This window comes from Schistocerca nitens, chromosome 4, assembly GCF_023898315.1.
Source record: "Schistocerca nitens isolate TAMUIC-IGC-003100 chromosome 4, iqSchNite1.1, whole genome shotgun sequence".
Lineage (NCBI taxonomy): Eukaryota > Metazoa > Arthropoda > Insecta > Orthoptera > Acrididae > Schistocerca > Schistocerca nitens.
Window position 1 is genome coordinate 756655473 of NC_064617.1, and position 24655 is coordinate 756680127.

General features: G+C 42.4%; 1 protein-coding gene across 3 annotated transcripts in view; it reads right to left on the reverse strand.

The window, feature by feature from the left end:
• The window catches only part of LOC126253049 (uncharacterized), a 106929-nt gene that overhangs the window by 65742 nt on the left and 16532 nt on the right, over window positions 1-24655 (reverse strand). For all 3 annotated transcript variants that reach the window (XM_049954128.1, XM_049954127.1, XM_049954126.1), the window contains 2 exons: window positions 24296-24523; window positions 24132-24210 (listed from right to left, as the gene is read on the reverse strand). In XM_049954128.1, the coding sequence (XP_049810085.1) occupies window positions 24132-24210; window positions 24296-24523 (307 nt within the window). The remainder of the gene's footprint in view (window positions 1-24131; window positions 24211-24295; window positions 24524-24655) is intronic.

Sequence of the window (24655 nt, forward strand, 5' to 3'; positions counted from 1 at the left end):
AGCTTCTTGAATCAGTATAGACTTCCCTCCTGTCAACAATATTCCCTAACAAAGAGGTGGCGAACTCGAACGATGGGAGTTTAGTCTCGTAGACAAGAGCATTGCCATGGCTAGAATTACACTTGCTTGTATTTTTCTTAATTCAGTTGTATATGTGCTCCTAACTCAATAAATTTTGCCCTGCAGCTCAGACAGTGTCAAACCATCTATGTTATGATTGCACGTGATGGTCTCAGTGGCAGTAATATGTTGCTTATTTTTGTAATCAGCATCACTGAAATCCCACAAACACCTATCCAAAAAGCGAACATTATTCTCCGTTCCCCACTTCATATTTCAGTGTGTATACACTCTACGATCACACATAACCTCAACACTCATGCAACTAGTGTCACCAAAGTTGAAACATGCCAAAAGTGTTTAGTTTCACCAACGAGTTATGCAAACGAGTGGCGCACATGTGCAATGGCCGGTAGCGCAGTTGCCTGCAACCTAGTGTCGTCGTGTAAACTAGGCTTAATGTAAACAGTTGTGGCGTCACGCTCATCGGAGGCAATTTGTTATGAAGTATTTCTAAAGTCTTTGACATATTTTGCTGCTGGCTAATGCTTTATGAGCATTGTGTTTTGTTGTTATATATGGCACATTTCCTTTGCAATTTATGTTTTATTTTAATTTTTTCTCGCGTTCACGTTTTATTGTTGCAGTATTATTCTGCAGTAGCAGGATACAAAATATCCTTTGTTAGAGTATCGATTCTTATCAGTCAAAACTACAAAAATTTAACTCAAAACTAAAACAACGAAAAATTACCAGAATTCTAATAAGTTTGTGGGTTTTTCCTGGTTTTCTCCCGGATGAAAAAATTCCCGGGTTTCTCCCTGATCTCCCGGTCATACCGGGTCATATACACCCTGAAAATTCAAAGCAGCAATGATTGTGTTTGTCAATATCCATGGCACTGTGTACATGAATTGAGTGCCTGAAGGTCGAACTGCAAATAAGGAATTTGAAGTCCTATCTACACTCCATGAACTAGTAGGAAGAAAGCAACATGAGTTGTGGAAAAACAACTCGTGGATTCTGCATCAGTGTAATGTTCCAGCTCATACTACATTGGTTGTCAAGATGTTTTTGGCTAGGCATGGAACTCCCTCCATTGGAAAAATCCACCCTATTCACCACATCTTGCTCAGTATGACTTTTTTACCCCCCCAAAATGGAAACTCTGTACTGAAATGAAATAAGAGTTGGGAAGATGAAGCTGTGAAAGAAAAAGCGACAGAGACCATGAACATGCTTTCAGAAAAATCTTCACACACTGCTTTGGAGCACTGGAAAATTTGCATGGAATGATGTAAGGAACGAAGGAGGGAGAATTTCAAAGGGGATAAAAAGGAATAAAAAGAACTATCATATAGAAAACACTGTTGCTCCCTACTTTTAAAAATTTATAAAAGAAAGCCTTCAAAGATAAGAGGAAAAAAGTCAAAGGCTTACTTCTTAATTTTTTGTCTCCTAATGATGGGCCCGAATTTAGTTTATCTCTTGAAATGAACTTGTTAATGAGTCATGCCCATTAAACAATTGTTACAAGCTGGACCTTATTAATGTTTTAACAGGTTAGAATTCACAACAGAAATGTGAATTTTCACCATTCCCCTAGTTTTTGAGTTCTGTCTTGCAACCTATTGGGCACAGATAGCTTCAATTAGTCGGGGTATTATATGTATACATGCAATGTAATTGTTTCTTCTGACCCATTTGAAGGAGGAACTATACAAATGATGGGTGTAACAACATAGTTGCAGTGTCCACTTTGTTAGATGCCAGGTTTACGTTATTGGCTTTACTTGATGACAGTCTGGGAGACAAGTCTTTCATACAGACACATCTTTCATACTAACAGCTCAGTCTCGTCATTTTGTTGCTAAATGAGCACAGGAAGCCAGCCAATGAAGGGCTGCACTTGAGAAGGTAGCATGCCTGAAACGTACGAAAGAGTGTATTATGTTAACTGGTACAGCTGTTTCACTTAGTTTAACTAGAAGTCTAGTTATAGTTTATAGAATGGAACATCCCACACTAATGAAACTGCTTGTGTCACTTCAGAAGAAACGATCTTTTTAAAGGTGCTAGAAATATATGATGTTACAGACTGGAATGATGGAACCCCAAGGGGACAATGGCAGTGCCTGTTGGAAAAAGAAGGGCAAATTACGATAGTCAACAGCCATTTTGCATCTGGGATGTGATACATCTACTAGTATGTATTTTGGTGTGTGGAATCTGAATGTGCCTTTCAAAATGTTCTAGCACGTACCATTTTTGAGTTTTTAAAGGTTTTTTTTATTTTTCGTCTTCAGTATATCACTTTTTGCTGTTCTTTTATTTTGATGTTTGTTTGTTTTTGATTTGCAGAGAGCTAGAAGATCTACAAATCAACAGTAAATGGTTGGTGTGGTAATCCAGTGGTGTGAAAGAGATCCTCAGTGAGTGTTTCCTGTGAAAGATAGTTCAAACTTTTAGTGTTTAAAACTTACACTAAGAAAAATGGCAACTAGTGAACCTTGTTGCTGTCCAAACCACCCCGACAACTTTTGTTATGAGTGTGGGAAATTCACTCAAAAATCCCAAAGAAAACCAATCACTGATTTGGTTAAGGAGGCATATAAATTGTATTTTGATTGTTCTGTTGGTGATCAAGATAAAAATTTTGCACCTCATATTGCCTGCATAACCTGTACTACAACCTTAATCAAGTGGCTGAAAGGAAAATGCCAAGCCATGCCATTCGCTGTTCCAATGGTGAGCCTAAAGACTGTTACTTCTGTCTCACAAACATTTTGGGACATTCAAGCAAAGTTAGATACAAAATAAAATATCCAAATGTATCTTCCGTGCAACTGCCTGTGCCCCACGATGAGGGGTTGCCTGTTCCTGTCTGTAACCTGAAAGCCATGGAACCAGACACCATGTCAAGTGAATCAGAAAGTATTGAATATATAGAAGAGTACTACCCTCAATATCATGACACTTCGCCTCAGCTCTTTAATCAAAAAGAATTGAGCAATTTGGTTCGCAATATTAAACTTTCAAAACAGGAAGCTGAACTCTTGGGGTCGAGACTACAACAACAGAACCTTCTAGCTCCAGGGGCAAAACTTCCCTGTTTCAGATCAAGACAGGTTTCCTCCGTTCAATATTTCGATACGCAGAATTCAATGCCTGTATGTAGAGATGTCAATGGTCTGATGATGCACCTAGGTGTACAACATAATCCACAGGAGTGGCGACTATTTACTGACTCCAGTAAAATCAACTTGAAAGCAGTACTACTGCATAAGGGCAATGCATTTCCATTCATACCTTTGGCTTACACAGTGGATGTGGAAGAAACTTATGAAACCATGGCTTTGCTGCTAGAGGCAATCAAATATAAGGATCATAAATGGCAGTTTTGCTGTGATTTAAAAGTTACTGTACTCCTTACAGATTTACAGGCTGGATTCATGAAATACTGCTGCTTTTTGTGACTTTGGGACAGCCATGACACCAAGAACCATTATGCAGTCAAGGAAGTCATATGTTCCTGGGAACATAAATGTGAACAATAACCCATTGGTTGAGCCCGATAAAATCATTTTGCCTCCCCTTCATATCAAGCTGGGCCCTACCAAGAACTTAGTAAAAGTTCTGGATAAAGAAGGTGAGGCATTCAATCACTTAAAAGAAAAGTTTCCCAAATTAAGTGAGACAAATCTGAAAGAGGGTATATTTGTTGGACCACAAATAAGAAAACTGCTGAAAGATCCAACCTTTTATACCAAACTCACAGATATCCAATTCGCTGGTTGGTCTTCTTTTTAAGCAATTGTGAAGGGCTTTTTGGGTAACAGAAAAGACAAAAACTATGTTACCACTGTGAATGATCTGTTGGACAATTGTAAGAACATGGGGTGTAAAATGTCGCTTAAAACTCATTTTTTACATTCTCACCTTGATTTTGTCCCAGAAAATTTCGGAGCCGTAAGCGATGAGCATGGTGAACACTTTCATCAAGACATTCTTACCATGGAACATTGTTACCGAGGCCACTGGAACTCTTCAATGATGAGTGACTACTGCTCGGGTCTTGTTAGGAAGAGTGATGAAATGGCAAACAAAAGAAGAGCACCATCATCACATTTTTCAATAACCAAAGATGATTAAAGGTGAAAATATGTTCTGAACTAATTTGGACCTTTTATTGGCATCATGCCCATATATACATACAAAATAGTATTGATTTCAAACATTCTGAATGTGTGTTTTTGTTTGATTTAATTGTGTCATTTTTTTCTATTACCATTTTTTATTCTGCTTTGTATCTAGGAAATGAGATGTCATACAGAAAAACAATTTGCCAGTGTATTCAGCAGCCCAAAATTAGGTAAATCCACCCATTTACAAACCAAATGCAGAAAAAAAGTTTAAATTTGTTAACTAGTGTTATTATTTTAGGTGCAGGTACATCAGATGAGGATGTACCAAACGATCCGTTAAAATTTTATTAAAAAAAATAGGTTATAATCATGAAGACAGGAACAGTTGAGTTTTTTCAGATGAGATGTGAAACATCGCTTATGCGAATTTGACAAAGACGTAAGTTATTGTTACGGATAACACCCCATATCATTCATTTGCTCAGGATAAGAGACCAACTAAGCAACAAGAAAAGATGATGATATTCCATGGTTGGAAGATGAGATGTAGATCCCAGAGATGATCTGAAGGCTGAACTGATAAAACTTTTGGGTCAAAAGAAATCACAATTTCCAACATATTTCATTGATGAAATTGCTAAAAGGCATGGGCATGGTTTCGGCTTCCTTCAGTGACATAGAAAGGCCATGGATGCAAATAAAAAATTACATTACTGTAAATAATAACGATTCATCATCTCTGAAGTAGAGAACTTCTTTACAGAAGCTGTCAATTAAGTGACTAGTGAGAACTGGACAAAAATTGTGAACAGCACTGAAGCATCATCAGTCCGGTAGCCAAAAACATACTGGGGAAGACTGTGTGGAAAAAAATCGGGGAATGAGCAGTGATACCTCAAACCATGCAGAAGAAAACCATTCAAAACTAGATTCTGACAGCAAGGTGAATGCTGTTGTTGTGTTTGTGTAATTGCAACACAGTGAGGAATTTATAAGATGACATGCCACTGACTGATCATCATAATGTACTTTCTCCTATTTACAAATATCAACATATTGACATATCATTCTGTTGCTCGTTATATAACTTGAAATGATGGAAATATTTAGCAATGAAAACAAAAACTGTGGATGTTTTGACAACACTGTGAAAATAGCTTCCACTATTATTGTGAATTATTGCAAATAACTATGATTTCCCAATATACTAGATAGCTCTATAGAGTTTTCCGAGCTGCTGTATTGCAATTAGTAACTGCGCATAATATCATATAAACAAATACAACCTACGTGTTGTCCTGGCTATTGTTTTCGCAGCTAGAGAGTGCGTCCAGCAACACAGCCACCTGGCCACCTTACCTGTCAACACTGATTTAGCCTCACAAACTTCAGTCAGTCAGTCTGACCCGAATTAACGTAAAAAGTGTGGAGACAAGATAATGCATAAGACACCACAGAAAAGCACAAGCAAACACTCCAGAAAATGTTTGTGAGTACTCAGTTTCGTAAGCTGAACTCTAAGAAATGTGAAGATAAATACATTTCTTTTCATATATTTCACAGTATTTAAATATGGTTATAATAGAGGGAAACATTCCACGTAGGAAAAATATATCTAAAAACAAAGATGATGTGACTTACCAAATGAAAGTGCTGGCAGGTCGAAAGACACACAAACAAACACTTACATACACACAAAATTCAAGCTTTCGCAACAAACTGTTTCCTCATCGGGAAAGAGGGAAGGAGAGGGAAAGACGAAAGGATGTGGGTTTTAAGGGAGAGGGTAAGGAGTCATTCCAATCCCGGGAGCAGAAAGACTTACCTTAGGGGGAAAAAAGGACGGGTATACCCTCGCACACACACACATATCCATCCACACATATACAGAGACAAGCAGACATATTTAAAGACAAAGGGTTTGGGCAGAGATGTCAGTCGAGGCGGAAGTGAAGAGGCAAAGATGATGTTGAATGACAGGTGAGGTATGAGTGGCGGCAACTTGAAATTAGCGGAGATTGAGGCCTGGTGGGTAACGGGAAGAGAGGATATATTGAAGAGCAAGTTCCCATCTCCGGAGTTCGGATAGGTTGGTGTTGGTGGGAAGTACCCAGATAACCCGGACGGTGTAACACTGTGCCAAGATGTGCTGGCCGTGCACCAAGGCATGTTTAGCCACAGCGTGATCCTCATTACCAACAAACACTGTCTGCCTGTGTCCATTCATGCGAATGGACAGTTTGTTGCTGGTCATTCCCACATAGAATGCATCACAGTGTAGGCAGGTCAGTTGGTAAATCACGTGGGTGCTTTCACATGTGGCTCTGCCTTTGATCGTGTACACCTTCTGGGTTACAGGACTGGAGTAGGTGGTGGTGGGAGGGTGCATGGGACAGGTTTTACACCGGGGGCGGTTACAAGGATAGGAGCCAGAGGGTAGGGAAGGTGGTTTGGGGATTTCATAGGGATGAACTAACAGGTTACGAAGGTTAGGTGGACGGCGGAAAGACACTCTGGGTGGAGTGGGGAGGATTTCATGAAGGATGGTTCTCATTTCAGGGCGGAATTTGAGGAAGTCGTATTCCTGCTGGAGAGCCACATTCAGAGTCTGGTCCAGTCCCGGAAAGTATCCTGTCACAAGTGGGGCACTTTTGTGGTTCTTCTGTGGGGGATTCTGGGTTCGAGGGGATGAGGAAGTGGCTCTGGTTATTTGCTTCTGTACCAGGTCGGGAGGGTAGTTGCGAGATGCGAAAGCTGTTGTCAGGTTGTTGGTGTAATGGTTCAGGGATTCCGGACTGGAGCAGATTCGTTTGCCACGAAGACCTAGGCTGTAGGGAAGGGACCGTTTGATGTGGAATGGGTGGCAGCCGTCATAATGCAGGTACTGTTGCTTGTTGGTGGGTTTGATGTGGACGGACGTGTGAAGCTGGCCATTGGACAGGTGGAGGTCAACGTCAAGGAAAGTGGCATGGGATTTGGAGTAGGACCACGTGAAGCTGATGGAACCAAAGGAATTGAGGTTGGAGAGGAAATTCTGAAGTTCTTCTTCACTGTGAGTCCAGATCATGAAGATGTCATCAATAAATCTGTACCAAACTTTGGGTTGGCAGGCCTGGGTAACCAAGAAGGCTTCCTCTAAGCAACCCATGAATAGGTTGGCGTACGAGGGGGCCATCCTGGTACCCATGGCTGTTCCCTTTAATTGCTGGTATGTCTGGCCTTCAAAAGTGAAGAAGTTGTGGGTCAAGATGAAGCTGGCTAAGGTGATGAGGAAAGAGGTTTTAGGTAGGGTGGCAGGTGATCGGCGTGAAAGGAAGTGCTCCATCGCAGCGAGGCCCTGGACGTGCGGAATATTTGTGTAATAGGAAGTGGCATCAATGGTTACAAGGATGGTTTCCGGGGGTAACAGACTGGGTAAGGATTCCAGGCGTTCGAGAAAGTGGTTGGTGTCTTTGATGAAGGATGGGAGACTGCATGTAATGGGTTGAAGGTGTTGATCTACGTAGGCAGAGGTACGTTCTGTGGGGGCTTGGTAACCAGCTACAATGGGGCGGCTGGGATGATTGGGTTTGTGGATTTTAGGAAGAAGGTAGAAGGTAGGTGTGCGGGGTGTCGGTGGGGTCAGGAGGTTGATGGAGTCAGGTGAAAGGTTTTGTAGGGGGCCTAGGGTTCTGAGGATTCCTTGAAGCTCCACCTGGACATCGGGAATGGGGTTACCTTGGCAAACTTTGTATGTGGTGTTGTCTGAAAGCTGACGCAGTCCCTCAGCCACATACACCCGACGATCAAGTACCACGGTCGTGGAACCCTTGTCCGCCGGAAGAATGACGATGGATCGGTCAGCCTTCAGATCACGGATAGCCTGGGCTTCAGCAGTGGTGATGTTGGGAGTAGGATTAAGGTTTTTTAAGAAGGATTGAGATGCAAGGCTGGAAGTCAGAAATTCCTGGAAGGTTTGGAGAGGGTGATTTTGAGGAAGAGGAGGTGGGTCCCGCTGTGACGGAGGACGGAACTGTTCCAGGCAGGGTTCAATTTGGATGGTGTTTTGGGGAGTTGGATCATTAGGAGTAGGATTAGGATCATTTTTCTTCGTGGCAAAGTGATATTTCCAGCAGAGAGTATGGGTGTAGGACAATAAATCTTTGACGAGGGCTGTTTGGTTGAATCTGGGAGTGGGGCTGAAGGTGAGGCCTTTGGATAGGACAGAGGTTTCGGATTGGGAGAGAGGTTTGGAGGAAAGGTTAACTACTGAATTGGGGTGTTGTGGTTCCAGGTTGTGTTGATTGGAATTTTGAGGTTTTGGAGGGAGTGGAGCTGGAAGTGGGAGATTGAGTAGATGGGAGAGACTGGGTTGGTGTGCACTGAGAGGAGGCTGAGGTTTGCTGGAAAGGTTGTGAAGGGTGAGTGAGTTGCCTTTCCGGAGGTGGGAAACCAGGAGATTGGATAGGTTTTTGAGGTGGAGGGGGTGGCATGCTGTTCTAATTTACGGTTGGCCTGTAGGAGGATGCTCTGAACAGCCGGTGTGGATGTGGGAGAGGAAAGATTAAGGACTTTTATTAAGGATAGGAGTTGATGGGTGTGTTCATTGGCTGAGTTGATGTGTAGGTGAAGGATTAGGTGGGTGAGGGCAATGGATTGTTCAGTTTGGAACTGGTATAGGGACGGGTGGAAAGAAGGGTTGCAGCCAGAGATGGGAACTTTAAGTGTGAGACCTTTGGGGGTAATGCCAAATGTCAGACAAGCCTGAGAAAATAGAATATGGGAGCGTAATCTGGATAGGGCGAAGGCATGTTTGCGGAGGGAATGTAAATAAAACTTAATGGGGTCGTTGTGGGGGTGTTGTGAGGGTGACATGGTATTAGAAGGTGGAAAGTGTAACATGAGGCTGAAATGAAAATGAAAATAAAAATATATGGGAAGAGATAAAGGTGGACTGGAAAGTAACCGGAGATCTGGTGTGAAAAAAGGTGAGAAGGTGTTGGTTACAGCTGGGCTATGTTGGACTTGGGTTGGTAGACAGAGATGTGCACAAAGGTTGTTAGGTGGTTGTGTTGCCGCCAAAACACGTTAAAGGACGGAGAAATTCGGGAAAATTTCGAAAAAACTGAGTGTAATATATTAAAAGGAGTGGTTTTGTGGTGGCAGATTATGAAAATGAGGCTAACAATTGTCTGACGAGGAAATAATGACGTTAAGACCTGTGGGAAGCGGATAAAAATTATCAGTGATGTGGGAAAAATGGAAATGGAAATAAAGCGAAAGTTATTAGAATTAGCCGAAATGGTTGTTTAAAAGGTGAAAGGAACTGTTTGTGAACTAGAAATGGTGGATTTTATAGCGGCGGTAGTGTTGAAAGCGGTAAAAAAATTTTTTGGTTATGGTTTGGAAGTGGGTTACGTATTATTAAGTATATATAGGTGGGATAAAATTGTATAGCAGATTACGGTAAAAAGGTGAAGGTGAATACAAAGTGAAACTACTGGCAAAAACAGAAAGAGAAAATAAGACGACAGAAAAGATTTCAATGCAACAGTGACAATAACAAACGTAATTGTTGGGTTCAAATTACTGATATCAATATAATAGAGGGAAACATTCCACATGGGAAAAATATATGTAAAATCAAAGATGATGTGACTTACCGAACGTAAGCGCTGGCAGGTTGATAGACACACAAACAAACACAAACACACACACAAAATTCAAGCTTTCACAACAAACTGTTGCCTCATCAGGAAAGAGGGAAGGAGAGGGAAAGACGAAAGGATGTGGGTTTTAAGGGAGAGGGTAAGGAGTCATTCCAATCCCGGGAGCGGAAAGACTTACCTTTCGCCTTTCCCTCTCCTGCCCCTCTTTCCTGTTGAGGCAACAGTTTGTTGCGAAAACTTGAAATTTGTGTGTGTGTTTGTGTTTGTTTGTGTGTCTATCGACCTGCCAGCGCTTTCGTTCGGTAAGTCACATCATCTTTGTTTTTACATATATTTTTCCCATGTGGAATGTTTCCCTCTATTATATTGATATCAGTAATTTGAACCCAACAATTACGTTTGTTATTGTCACTGTTGCATTTCGAAATCTTTTCTGTCGTCTTATTTTCTCTTTCTGTTTTTGCCAGTAGTTTCACTTTGTATTCACCTTCTCCTTTTTACCGTAATCTGCTATACAATTTTATCCCACCTATATATACTTAATAATACGTAACCCACTTCCAAACCATAACCAAAAAATTTTTTTACCGCTTTCAACACTACCGCCGCTATAAAATCCACCATTTCTAGTTCACAAACAGTTCCTTTCACCTTTTAAACAACCATTTCGGCTAATTCTAATAACTTTCGCTTTATTTCCATTTCTCTGTTTTTCCCACATCACTGATAATTTTTATCCGCTTCCCACAGGTTTTAACGTCATTATTTCCTCGTCAGACAATTGTTAGCCTCATTTTCATAATCTGCCACCACAAAACCACTCCTTTTAATATATTACACTCAGTTTTTTCGAAATTTTCCCGAATTTCTCCGTCCTTTAACGTGTTTTGGCGGCAACACAACCACCTAACCTTTGTGCACATCGCTGTCTACCAACCCAAGTCCAAAATAGCCCAGCTGTAACCAACACCTTCTCACCTTTTTTCACACCAGATCTCCAGTTACTTTCCAGTCCACCTTTATCTCTTCCCATATATTTTTATTTTCATTTTCATTTCAGCCTCATGTTACACTTTCCACCTTCTAATACCATGTCACCCTCACAACACCCCCACAACGACCCCATTAAGTTTTATTTACATTCCCTCCGCAAACATGCCTTCGCCCTATCCAGATTACGCTCCCATATTCTATTTTCTCAGGCTTGTCTAACATTTGGCATTACCCCCAAAGGCCTCACACTTAAAGTTCCCATCTCTGGCTGCAACCCTCCTTTCCACCAGTCCCTATACCAGTTCCAAACTGAACAATCCATTGCCCTCACCCACCTAATCCTTCACCTACACATCAACTCAGCCAATGAACACACCCATCAACTCCTATCCTTAATAAAAGTCCTTAATCTTTCCTCTCCCACATCCACACCGGCTGTTCAGAGCATCCTTCTACAGGCCAACCGTAAATTAGAACAGCATGCCACCCTCCACCTCAAAAACCTATCCAATCTCCTGGTTTCCCACCTCCGGAAAGGCAACTCACTCACCCTTCACAACCTTTCCAGCAAACCTCCTCCAAACCTTCCAGGAATGTCTGACTTCCAGCTTTCCATCTCAATCCTTCTTAAAAAACCTTAATCCTGCTCCCAACATCACCACTGCTGAAGCCCAGGCTATCCGTGATCTGAAGGCTGACCGATCCATCGTCATTCTTCCGGCGGACAAGGGTTCCACGACCGTGGTACTTGATCGTCGGGAGTATGTGGCTGAGGGACTGCGTCAGCTTTCAGACAACACCACATACAAAGTTTGCCAAGGTAACCCCATTCCCGATGTCCAGGTGGAGCTTCAAGGAATCCTCAGAACCTTAGGCCCCCTGCAAAACCTTTCACCTGACTCCATCAACCTCCTGACCCCACCGACAACCCGCACCCCTACCTTCTACCTTCTTCCTAAAATCCACAAACCCAATCATCCCGGCCGCCCCATTGTAGCTGGTTACCAAGCCCCCACAGAACGTACCTCTGCGTACGTAGATCAACACCTTCAACCCATTACATGCAGTCTCCCATCCTTCATCAAAGACACCAACCACTTTCTCGAACACCTGGAATCCTTACCCAATCTGTTACCCCCGGAAACCATCCTTGTAACCATTGATGCCACTTCCTTATACACAAATATTCCGCACGTCCAGGGCCTCGCTGCGATGGAGCACTTCCTTTCACGCCGATCACCTGCCACTCTACCTAAAACCTCTTTCCTCATCACCTTAGCCAGCTTCATCTTGACCCACAACTTCTTCACTTTTGAAGGCCAGACATACCAACAATTAAAGGGAACAGCCATGGGTACCAGGATGGCCCCCTCGTACGCCAACCTATTCATGGGTCGCTTAGAGGAAGCCTTCTTGGTTACCCAGGCCTGCCAACCCAAAGTTTGGTACAGATTTATTGATGACATCTTCATGATCTGGACTCACAGTGAAGAAGAACTTCAGAATTTCCTCTCCAACCTCAATTCCTTTGGTTCCATCAGATTCACGTGGTCCTACTCCAAATCCCATGCCACTTTCCTTGACGTTGACCTCCACCTGTCCAATGGCCAGCTTCACACGTCCGTCCACATCAAACCCACCAACAAGCAACAGTACCTGCATTATGACGGCTGCCACCCATTCCACATCAAACGGTCCCTTCCCTACAGCCTAGGTCTTCGTGGCAAACGAATCTGCTCCAGTCCGGAATCCCTGAACCATTACACCAACAACCTGACAACAGCTTTCGCATCTCGCAACTACCCTCCCGACCTGGTACAGAAGCAAATAACCAGAGCCACTTCCTCATCCCCTCGAACCCAGAATCCCCCACAGAAGAACCACAAAAGTGCCCCACTTGTGACAGGATACTTTCCGGGACTGGACCAGACTCTGAATGTGGCTCTCCAGCAGGAATACGACTTCCTCAAATTCCGCCCTGAAATGAGAACCATCCTTCATGAAATCCTCCCCACTCCACCCAGAGTGTCTTTCCGCCGTCCACCTAACCTTCGTAACCTGTTAGTTCATCCCTATGAAATCCCCAAACCACCTTCCCTACCCTCTGGCTCCTATCCTTGTAACCGCCCCCGGTGTAAAACCTGTCCCATGCACCCTCCCACCACCACCTACTCCAGTCCTGTAACCCAGAAGGTGTACACGATCAAAGGCAGAGCCACATGTGAAAGCACCCACGTGATTTACCAACTGACCTGCCTACACTGTGATGCATTCTATGTGGGAATGACCAGCAACAAACTGTCCATTCGCATGAATGGACACAGGCAGACAGTGTTTGTTGGTAATGAGGATCACGCTGTGGCTAAACATGCCTTGGTGCACGGCCAGCACATCTTGGCACAGTGTTACACCGTCCGGGTTATCTGGGTACTTCCCACCAACACCAACCTATCCGAACTCCGGAGATGGGAACTTGCTCTTCAATATATCCTCTCTTCCCGTTACCCACCAGGCCTCAATCTCCGCTAATTTCAAGTTGCCGCCACTCATACCTCACCTGTCATTCAACATCATCTTTGCCTCTTCACTTCCGCCTCGACTGACATCTCTGCCCAAACCCTTTGTCTTTAAATATGTCTGCTTGTGTCTGTATATGTGTGGATGGATATGTGTGTGTGTGCGAGGGTATACCCGTCCTTTTTTCCCCCTAAGGTAAGTCTTTCTGCTCCCGGGATTGGAATGACTCCTTACCCTCTCCCTTAAAACCCACATCCTTTCGTCTTTCCCTCTCCTTCCCTCTTTCCTGATGAGGCAACAGTTTGTTGCGAAAGCTTGAATTTTGTGTGTGTGTTTGTGTGTCTATCGACCTGCCAGCGCTTTCGTTCGGTAAGTCACATCATCTTTGTTTTTACATATATTTTTCCCACGTGGAATGTTTCCCTCTATTATATTGATATCATCTTTGTTTTTAGATATACAGTATTTAAATATACATGTAAGACAATTTCACAGCAGTAATAAGCTATTTTTATTGCCATAATTATGTTTTTAGGCCACTGGGGGCAAAGTAGTGCAATATGTATTCTTTTTTTGTGCCTAATTTCACTTTTAAGGAGTAAACCACACCCACAAAGATAATTTGGCATTTTAGGTTTATGGAAATATCTTTGAAACAATGATTTCTCAACTGTTTTTCATATAGAAGTTGATATATAATTAATGCATCCAATTTTTGCAAGAATTTAAAAGTTTGCAAAATAACCCACCACCATTATTCATTTTGAGAAATTAAAACTTTTGTTACAACATAAATTAAAGATGCTTACAACCCACCTACATCCCTGTATAATAAAGCTGCTTTCCAAAATACAATTTTTGGAAAATAAGTTGTGCACAAATGTACTGTCCGAGTATTTTGAACAACGAAATTAGAAATTTCTAAACTTTCATTACATTCTAATTATTTGTTTTACATTTCATTTTGTTATTCTACATTTTTCATTCATGGGTTTTTTGTTTCACCATTCTGCATATACATATTTTGTTAATCGAAAATTATAAATAAAATAAAACAATGGAAAATCCAGGATGGAATGAAACAATATTATGAAAAGAATAGTAGCTACTTGCCATATAGCTGAGGTACTGAGTCGCAGATAGGCACAACAAAAAGACTGTCAGGAAGTGAGCTTTCGGCCAACAAGGCCTTTGTTGAAAATAGACAGCATACATACAAACCCTCACGTCAACGCAACTGACACATACATGACCATGTCTTTGGCCCTGGCCCCTGTGAGCTGCAGCACATAATGAGAGGCAACTGGGCGGGGATAAGGAAGAGGCTGGGGCGAGGAGGGGGAGGGATAGGAGTTTAGGGGTGGGGGACAGTAAAATACTGCTAGTGGGAGCAGGAAGGGATTACGTGGAGAGAGGGTAGGGCAGCTTGGTCCAGTCAGGAGGTTAGAAGGAGTGTGGGGCAGAGAGAGAGAGAGAGGGGGGGGGGGGGGGGGGGGGAAGGAAAGAAGTAAAAAGACTGAGTGTGTTTATGGAATGCAGGGTTGTGTAGTGCTGGAATGGGAACAGGGAAGGGGCTGGATGGACAGGACAATGACTAATGAAGTTTGAGGTCAGGAGGGTTACATTAACATAGGACACATTTCAAGAGGAGTTCCCACCTGTGCAACTCACAAAAGGTGGTGGTGTTGGGAAGGATCCAGATGGCATAGGCTGTGAAGGAGTCACTGAAATGCAGAAGGTTGTATTGGGCAGCGAGCTTAGCAACAGGGTGATCCAGTTGTTTCTTGGCCAGTTTGTTGGTGGCCATTCATGCAGAACAGACAGATCGTTGGTTGTCATGCCCACGCAGAATGCAGCACAGTGATTGCTGCTTAGCTTGTAGATCACGTGACTGGTTTCACAGGTAGCCCTGCCTTTGATGGGATAGGCGATGTATGTGACCGGACTGGAGTAGATGGTGATGGGATGATGTATGGGGCAGGTCTTGCATCTTGGTCTATTACAGGGATATGAGCCATGAGGCAAAGTGTTGAGAGCAGGTGTTATGTAGGGATGGATGAGGATATTGCGTAGGTTTGGTGGACACCAGAGTACCAACGTGGTAGAGGTGGGAAGGATAGTGGGTTGGACGTTTCACATTTCAGGGCATGATGAGAGGTGGTACCGAGCCGCCATGACAGGAATACTCCTCTGTGGCCAGATGGAACTGTGGGAGGTGGTGAGTGGCTGGGAAGATAAGGCAAGGGATATCTGTTTTTGTTCAAGATTGGAAGGGTAATTACGGTCTGCAAAGGTCTCGATGAGACCCTCGGTAAATTTTGAGAGGCTGTGAGGAAGGGACTTCTTGGTACGGAGGGGGTGGCAGCTGTTGAAGAGGAGGTACTGCTGATGGTTGGCAGGTCTGATTTGGACAAAGGTTACTGATATAGCCATCTTTGAGGTGGGGTCAACATCGAGGAAGGTGGCTTGCTGGGTAGAGTAGGATCAGGTTAAGCGAATGAGGGAGAAGGTGTTGATGTCCTGGAGGAGTGTGGATAGGGTGTCCTCAACCTCGATCCTGATCACAAAAGATGACGTCAATGAATCTGAACCAGGTGATGAGTTTGGAATTCCCAGTGTTTAAGAAGAATTCCTCTAGATGTCCCATGAATAGGATTGCATAGAATGGTGGCATGTGGGTGCCCATAGCCACACCCTGGATTTGTTTGTAGATAATGCCTTCAAAGGAGACGTAATTGTGGGCGAGGTGACTACGAAGGACGTTGTTGGTTTGGGATCCGTCGGGCATAGGGAATGGTAGTGTCCAATTGTGGTGAGGCTATGGGCATTAGGGATAGTAGTGTAAAGGGAGGTGGCATCACTAGTGAAAAGCAGGGTACTGTGTGGTAAAAGAACAGGAAACTGTGGAGAGTGGGTGGAGGAAATGGTTAGTATCTTTTATATATAGGGGGTACGTTCTGAGCAATAGGCTGAATGGGTCGGTCTATGAGAGCAGAGATTCTCTCAGTGGGGGCACAGTGACCGGCCACTATAGGGCGTATTGGGTGGTTGGCTTTATGGATTTTACAAAGCATGTAGAATGTAGGTGTGCTGGGAGTGGTAGGAATGAGAGAGATATGGACTCTGGGAACAGGTTCTGGGATGGGCCTAAGAATTTTGGGAGAGACTGGAGATCCTGCTGGATTTATGGAATGGGGCCACTGTGGCAGGGTTTGTAGGTGGATGAATGTGACAGCTGATGGAATCCTTCTGGCAGATAATTCTTGCAGTTCAAAACAACAGTGGTTGCGCCTTTGTCAGCAGGTAGGATTATAAGGTCAGGATTGCAGTTTTTTCTGCAGATGTAAAGCTAGTTTGCATGTTGAAGGATTTGGGGAATGATGGTGAGGCAAGGTTTGAGGTTAGGAAATTCTGGAAAGTTAATAGGGTGATTTGGGGGCAGTGGGGGTGGATCACGGTTGGCTGAAGGAGTGAACTGAGTCAGGCAGGTTTTAACATTGGTCTTTGGCCGAGTCTGATTGGTAGGGTCAGCGGTAAAAAATGTTTCCACAGTAGGGACCAGAAGAAGGAGAGAAGGTCTTTAACAAGTCCTGCTCGACCGAATTTGGTAATGGGGAAAAAGGTGAGGCCTTTGGAAAGGACCGATACTACTCATCGTGTCCTGAAATGAGAAATGTCCTACCCACTATTCTTCCCACCCCTCCCACAGCAGTATTCCGGCAACCACCAAACCTACGCAATATCCTCATCCATCCCTACACAACCACTGCTCCCAACCCCTTGCCTCATGGCTCATATCCCAGTAAAAGACTAGATGCATTACCTGACCATATTTTCTGCATTGCAGAGGTGGGAACTCTCCTTGCAATATGTTCTACATTAACGTAACCCTCCTGGCCTCAAACTTCGCTAGTCATCGTCCTACCCATCCAACTCCTTCCTTGTTCCCATTCTCTCCTTTTCTGCTACCCCTCCTCCCCCTGTTTAATCTCCTGACTGGACCTAGCTGTCCTACCCTCTCTCCATGTCATCCCTGCAAGCCCCCCCCTTGCAGCACTTTACCATCCCCAGCCTCCTCCTCACTCCACCCAGTTGCGTCTCCCATCATGTGCTGCTGCTCGCAGTCTGGCTTCAGCTGCCAGAGACTGTGCTCATGAGTGTGCGAGTTGCATCTGCGTCTGTGTGTGTGTGTGTGTGTGTGTGTGTGTGTGTGTGTGTGTGTGTGTGTGTCTCGTCTCTTTTCGACAAAGGCCTTGTTGGTCAAAAGCTCAATATCCGACAGTCTGTATGTTGTGCCAATCTGCAACTCAGAATCTCCACTATATGGAAGTAGCAACTATCCTTTTCATAAAATTAGAAGTAACTCATTATTATGATAGAACATAATTACAACAATGATAATCTGTAAATAACTGCTTAAAACAATAATGCTCATAAAACAAATTCAATTTCTTCATGTGATATGACAGAGAAGACCATTCAAAACAAAATTCAACAGGATTTTGAACTGTCATGGGGGATCCTCTAAATACCCTGATCTTTATGAGGTGTATTTCAGCACGCTGATAGGCCTTGGGGAAGAGAATAGATTATGTAATAATGATTGCAGCTTGATTATGATGTTTCTGAAGAAGAGATCGACTTTATAGTCGTTCAACAGAATTAGATCTGAAAATCATCTCTAAGAAGTTCTTCCAACATTGAAAGCCATAAACCCTGTGACGAAGCAGGCTGGGATAATTTTACTTCCCATCTTGTTTTGTCATCTGCCTCCTTAAAATTCATTTTGTTCTTAACTAATTACCATTAACATATGTGAGTATAATCTGCGTTTTGATAAAAGAGAGAGGTTGGCCCTCAGTTTTAAAGAATATAACACCAGATCTAATTTTGTGCTTAGTTTTACATATGTAATTGATTTTCTAATTTATTTTGACTATTCCTCATTAGTATCTTTCATTATACGATGAAATCAGTTACTGTTTTATGACTTAAATTTTATTGTTGACATATAAACAAATATAAGTTCTGTACTAATTATAAACATTAAGAGGAACAACTAACAGTATTCTTAAAGGATCTATTCGGCTCTATTTGAAAACATGTTAGCAAAGCTAGCTCTTAATTAATTCTGAAGTAATTAACAGTTTTGTCCAAAGTATTGTTTGCATATTTATATTTGTTAATTTCGTGATTTAAACAGATAATTTGACTTATTTTTCGATGTATTCAGTTAATGTAATGAGTTAAGTTTTAATTGTAATTTCTTTAAATTAAACTTCGAACAATGTGTAGTTTCAGCAACTACTATTGTGATGATATATAAGGGCCCAGTTTTTGGTCCTGAGACAGTCAGTCCACGGCCGAGTTTCAAATGAGAAACCTGTGTCGGTTAGAACAACAACAAAGTTTCATCTTAACTGTGGAATAAGTGTTAAACAATTAGGCCATGTGTAAAAACAGTGATAGTGTCTGCTCCATACATACCTGATTATTCCTTAAGAACTGTGGACTTTGTGGTTAGGTTTTACTGCTCACAGATGTTCAACAGTAAACTATCGTAGCAGTATGTGGATGTTCGCCAGCATACTATTAATGATGCTTATGAAAAGTTAAACAACAGTGCACTGGCCATATTAAATGTGTGTATGGGGGTTGTGAAAAGTGAAAGTAAACGACTGTGGAACGCAAATGTGCACCTGTCGGCTTCATAATTTACAGTAGACAGTACTGCACTTCCACCCCTATTTTTTCAGCCAGTACGTAAACACCGAGGATAATCAACGAAGAAATGAAGCAGGGTGAACATCGCCACAACCCCCAAGGCTGTACCTGTGCCGCCGAGCCTTTTGGAATTACCAGATGAACAAGTTCCCTGTCCTCAACTACGATACTCTAAACGGTCCTTTCACATTAAGCACCGCAAACATCTAACAATAATGCAGGTATTTCTCACTCACTGGGAAAGAAAAATCTTTCAAATATCTTTCAACCTGGTCACACATTTGTTTACCAGATTTTGATGTTGTCACAAGCACATTTGGGGCCTCAAAAAGAGATTCTCGGTCAAAACTCACCATTCATTTCTGTGAAACCTGCGGAAAGGTGGGTGGTCAGTGTGAAAAAAACTGTTTCAATCATCGTACCCCAGGACAAGAAACACCTGGTGATCTCAAAGGGCTCAATGGAATGTATATGACCTCCGAAGTTGGAAGAACGTTGTGAGAAGATTTGCAAATCTAATACCACTGACTTATTATGATGTCAATCTTCACTTGAGAAACAATTAATCAAGTGAAGTCACTAGTGTGTAATTAATTCTCTTTGCTAAAGTTTATCGATGGACTGAAATACACCTGATAGAAATAGGGTGTTTCGAAGATCACTCATGAGAATTTGAAGTCCTGCTGAATTTTGTTTCACATTGTCTTCTCCATTGTGTGCAAGGGGGTACGCCATATATTTTGAAACGGTTTAATCCTCTTCAAAATATTCTATATTACAACTAATACTTTTGTCCCACCGGTGCTTTCATTGTTTGAAACATTTTTTGTAATCATCTTTAGAAATGGCTACCAGCTGCCCCCCACCAATTCAATGTTGTCAAATCGGTGTCCTTTCAAGCCCCTTTTCATGTGTGGAAATTAGATTAAGTTCCACGGAGCCAGGTCAGGCAAATAAGGTGCGTGGGGCAGTAGAACCATGCCATTTTAAGCCAAAAACTATCTAATGGAGATGGCTGTGTGTGCAGGTGCATTTTCATGGTGGGAGAACCAGTCTCCTGTCTGCCACAAATCAGGTCTTTTATGACTAACACTGTTGCACAAGCTTCTAAAAAAAAAAAAAAGTCTGATCGACAGTCTCACCTGGGGGAACAAACTCTGCATGAACTACACCCTTATGCATCAAAAAGCAAATCGGCACTGTTTTGATGTTGATCAATCAACATGTTGTCAGTTTTAAATCAAGCAAACGTCTCATACCCTTGAGTTTTTCCCAGTGTCATCTTGGTAATCTGTTTTCAGCATTAAAACAGTTTCAGCAGCATTTTTACCAAGTAGGAAAAACACAAAAAACGAAACAAGAACAAAACAGTACTAGCAAAAACAATCACTGCAGATGAACAGAACAAGCAAGGTCAACAATACAGGTGGCACTGAACTGTCAATGAGTTGCGCTACACGCAACCAGCGGCAGAAATGCGTAGTACACAAGCTACGCCCATGGCAATGTAATTCCGGCTTTTTTCCCTCCTACATTACATGAAGAAATTTTATGTGCATGGTTTAAAATAACATTATGTTTTAAGAATTTCTTTACAGACTGTCATTGGGGTAATTATTTTTTATCACAATAAATAGTTACTTATTATGTGTGAAACGGTAAACTGAACAACAAAAATACCACAAATGTAAAACATAAAACAACAATTTAAGACCTAAAACAAATATAAGTAAAATAAATATTTAGAATAGTAATGAATGTTTAGACATTTCAATTAGGTATGCTAAAAATACTCCGACAGCACATTATGTACAGCTTGTTTTCCAAAAATGGTATTTCAGAAACCAGCTTTATTATGCAGGGATGTTTGTGGCTTGAAAGGTTCCTTGATGTATGTCGTAACAAAATTTTCATTTTTCAAAATTAATTAATGGTGGTGAGATATTTTGCAAAATTTTAAATATATATCATCATTTCAAAGATATTCCCTCTAAACCTAAAATGCTCAATTACCATTTGTGGTGTGTTTTCCCCCTTAAAGGTGAAATTGGGCACCAACATAAAAATTTGTGCTGCACTAGTGATTAAAATTCTTCTGGGTATTATGCCGCGTCATTGCTAAAAACTAACAACAATAATAAACAAAACCGAAATTACGGCCGAATTGCAACAGCCTTCCTCAGGGCACGACTGGTTTTGCATGGGGATAGGTGCTTCTATTTGTTACAGACTATTGATGTCTGACATCACTGTTGTAAAACTTTTAATTGGCCCTCTAATATGGCTGGCTAGTCATGACGTAAGGGAAGATGGAAGGAAAGAGGCTATTCATGGATGTCCATGTCACCAACGATTGGTAGCTGTCCGCCAATCAGCATTCAGCGTTTGGCTTCTGGTTGGCAAGTTTTCCTCCTGGTGCGCGCAGAAGTGGACTGACAGTTGCTCTACAGCTGTTTGTGCAGATACGTCCGTGTCCCGTGTAGCTTCTGCCCCGTGCCTGTTGGACTGGGATGGCCGGTAGCCAGGACGCCAGGAGTTTGTAGCCATCTTCTCTGCTGATGTTGTTAGGCTGCTTAATAATTTCGATTGCCTCCCGTATTTTGCGTTCTCACTGTGGACAACCTATCGGGTTCCAGGAAGCCTGAGTACTGGAGAAAGAATCGTGGATGCGAGAACGCAAAATACGGGAGGCGATCAAAATTATTAAGCAGCCTGACATCAACAGAGAAGATGGCTACAAACTCCCGGAGTCCTGGTTGCCGGCCATCCCAGTCCAACGGGCCGCGAGCGGTCGCGGGGCAGAAGCTACACGGGACACGGACATATCTGCACAAACAGCTGTAGAGCAACTGTCAGTCCACTTCCGCGCACACCAGGAGGAAAACTTGCCGACCAGAAGCCGAACGCTGATTGGCGGACAGCAACCAATCGTTGACGACATGGACATCTATGAACAGCCTCTTTCTTTCCATCTTCCCTTACGTCATGACTAGCCAATAATATTAGAGGGCCAATTAAAAGTTTTACAATTAAAAGTTTTACATGTCTTCAGGTCCAGATTGTATACCGATTAGGTTCCTTTCAGATTACGCTGATACAATAGCTCCCAACTTCGCAATCATATACAACAGCTCGCTCACCGATAGATCTGTACCTACAGATTGGAAAATTGCGCAGGTCGCACCAGTGTTTAAGAAGGGTAGTAGGAGTAATCCATCGAACTACAGACCTATATCATTGACGTCGGTTTGCAGTAGGGTTTTGGAGCATATACTGTATTCAAAGCAGCCTGACAACATCAACAGAGAAGATGGCTACAAACTCCCGGCTACAAACTGCCGCCCATCCCAGTCCAACGGGCCACAAGCGGTCGCGAGGCAGAAGCTACACGGGACACGGACATATCTGCACAAACAGCTGTAGAGCAACTGTCAGTCCACTTCCGCGCACACCAGGAGGGAAGGATCTATTGATACGTAATCAGCATGGTTTCAGAAAACATCGTTCTTGTGCAACGCAGCTAGCTCTTTATTCGCACGAAGTAATGGCCGCTATAGACAGGGGATCTCAGGTTGATTCCGTGTTTCTGGATTTCCGGAAGGCTTTTGACACCGTTCCTCACAAGCGACTTATAATCAAGCTGCGGGCCTATGGGGCATCGTCTCAGTTGTGCGACTGGTTTCGTGATTTCCTGTCAGGAAGGTCGCAGTTCATAGTAATAGACGGCAAATCATCGAGTAAAACTGAAGTGATATCAGGTGTTCCCCAGGGAAGCGTCCTGGGACCTCCGCTGTTCCTGATCTATATAAATGACCTGGGTGACAATCTGAGCAGTTCTCTTAGGTTGTTCACAGATGATGCTGTAATTTACCGTCTAGTAAGGTCATCCGAAGACCAGTATCAGTTGCAAAGCAATTTAGAAAAGATTGCTGTATGGTGTGGCAGGTGGCAGTTGACACTAAATAACGAAAAGTGTGAGGTGATCCACATGAGTTCCAAAAGAAATCCATTGGAATTCGATTACTCGATAAATAGTACAATTCTCAAGGCTGTCAATTCAACTAAGTACCTGGGTGTAAAAATTACGAACAACTTCAGTTGGAAACACCACATAGATAATATTGTGGGGAAGGCGAGCCAAAGGTTGCGTTTCATTGGCAGGACACTTAGAAGATGCAACAAGTCCACTAAAGAGACAGCTTACACTACACTCGTTCGTCCTCTGTTAGAATATTGCTGCATGGTGTGGGATCCTTACCAGGTAGAATTGACAGACGACATCGAAAGGGTGCAAAAAAGAAAGCTCGTTTTGTATTATCACGTAATAGGGGAGAGAGTGTAGCAGATATGATACGCGAGTTGGGATGGAAGTCATTAAAGTAAAGACGTTTTTCGTCGCGGCGAGATCTATTTACGAAATTTCAACCACCAACTTTCTCTTCCGAATGCGAAAATATTTTGTTGGCCCAACCTACATATGTAGGAATGATCATCAAAATAAAATAAGAGAAATCAGAGCTCAAACAGAAAGGTTTAGGTGTTCATTTTTCCCATGCGTTGTCCGGGAGTGGAATGGTAGGGAGATAGTATGATTGTGGTTCGATGAACCCTCTGCCAAGCACTTAAATGTGAATTGCAGAGTAATCATGTAGATGTAGATGCAGACGTCAGACATCGATAGTCTGTAATAAATAGAAGCAACTATCCCCATGCAAAACCAGTCGTGCCCTGAGGAAGGCCATTGCAATTCGGCCGAAACATTGGTTTTAGTTTATTATTGTTGTTAGTTTTTAGCAATGACACAGCATAATACCCAGAAGAATTTAATCACTATGACACTGGCCGCAGACGCCTATGTTCTTATATCATGTGCTGCACTGTTTTGTCCCCTCCACACACACACCACATCTCTTCAAGATCATTTATTGACACTTGGGAATGTTCCTTTGTAAGACACACACCACCCTCACAACACATTATAAAATAATAAATAATATTCAAAGTTATCAAAGGCTATAAAGATTATATAAACACTTCAACTTACTTTTTGAATCATCTGATGTTTTAAGCACATCATTTTCATCATTTTCAGCTGGCTTTAAATTTACTGTTTTACCCTTTCCCTGCAAAAATACAGTTACAAGCATTAAAGCAGTATTTGTGACAGGTTATTTTCAGCAGCTTTAGTTAGAAACAGAAGGAACTTACATCAGGGGAACTTTTATGGATCTCTTGTAGCTTGGCATTCGAGAGTACTGAAAAACTCTGGATTGTTTTTCCTGCTGCAACCCAAGAATTGCGAACACTTTCTTTCATCTTGCACCATTTTTGATACAATTTCCATGAATTAAGATTTTCTTTGCTATCTTCTGGTCTTTGTTGTGCAACTACTGCACTCTTCCAAAGCAAAAATGCCCACACCTGTGGCTTTGTTTCCTAGTACAAAAAATAATAATAAATTTAATGTTTACATCCTTGAATTTCTTCATGAAAAACAAAATAAAAAGTAGCAACAAATGGATAAAAATATTGCTGTGATAATGTTGATTGTGGATATATCATTTAGAA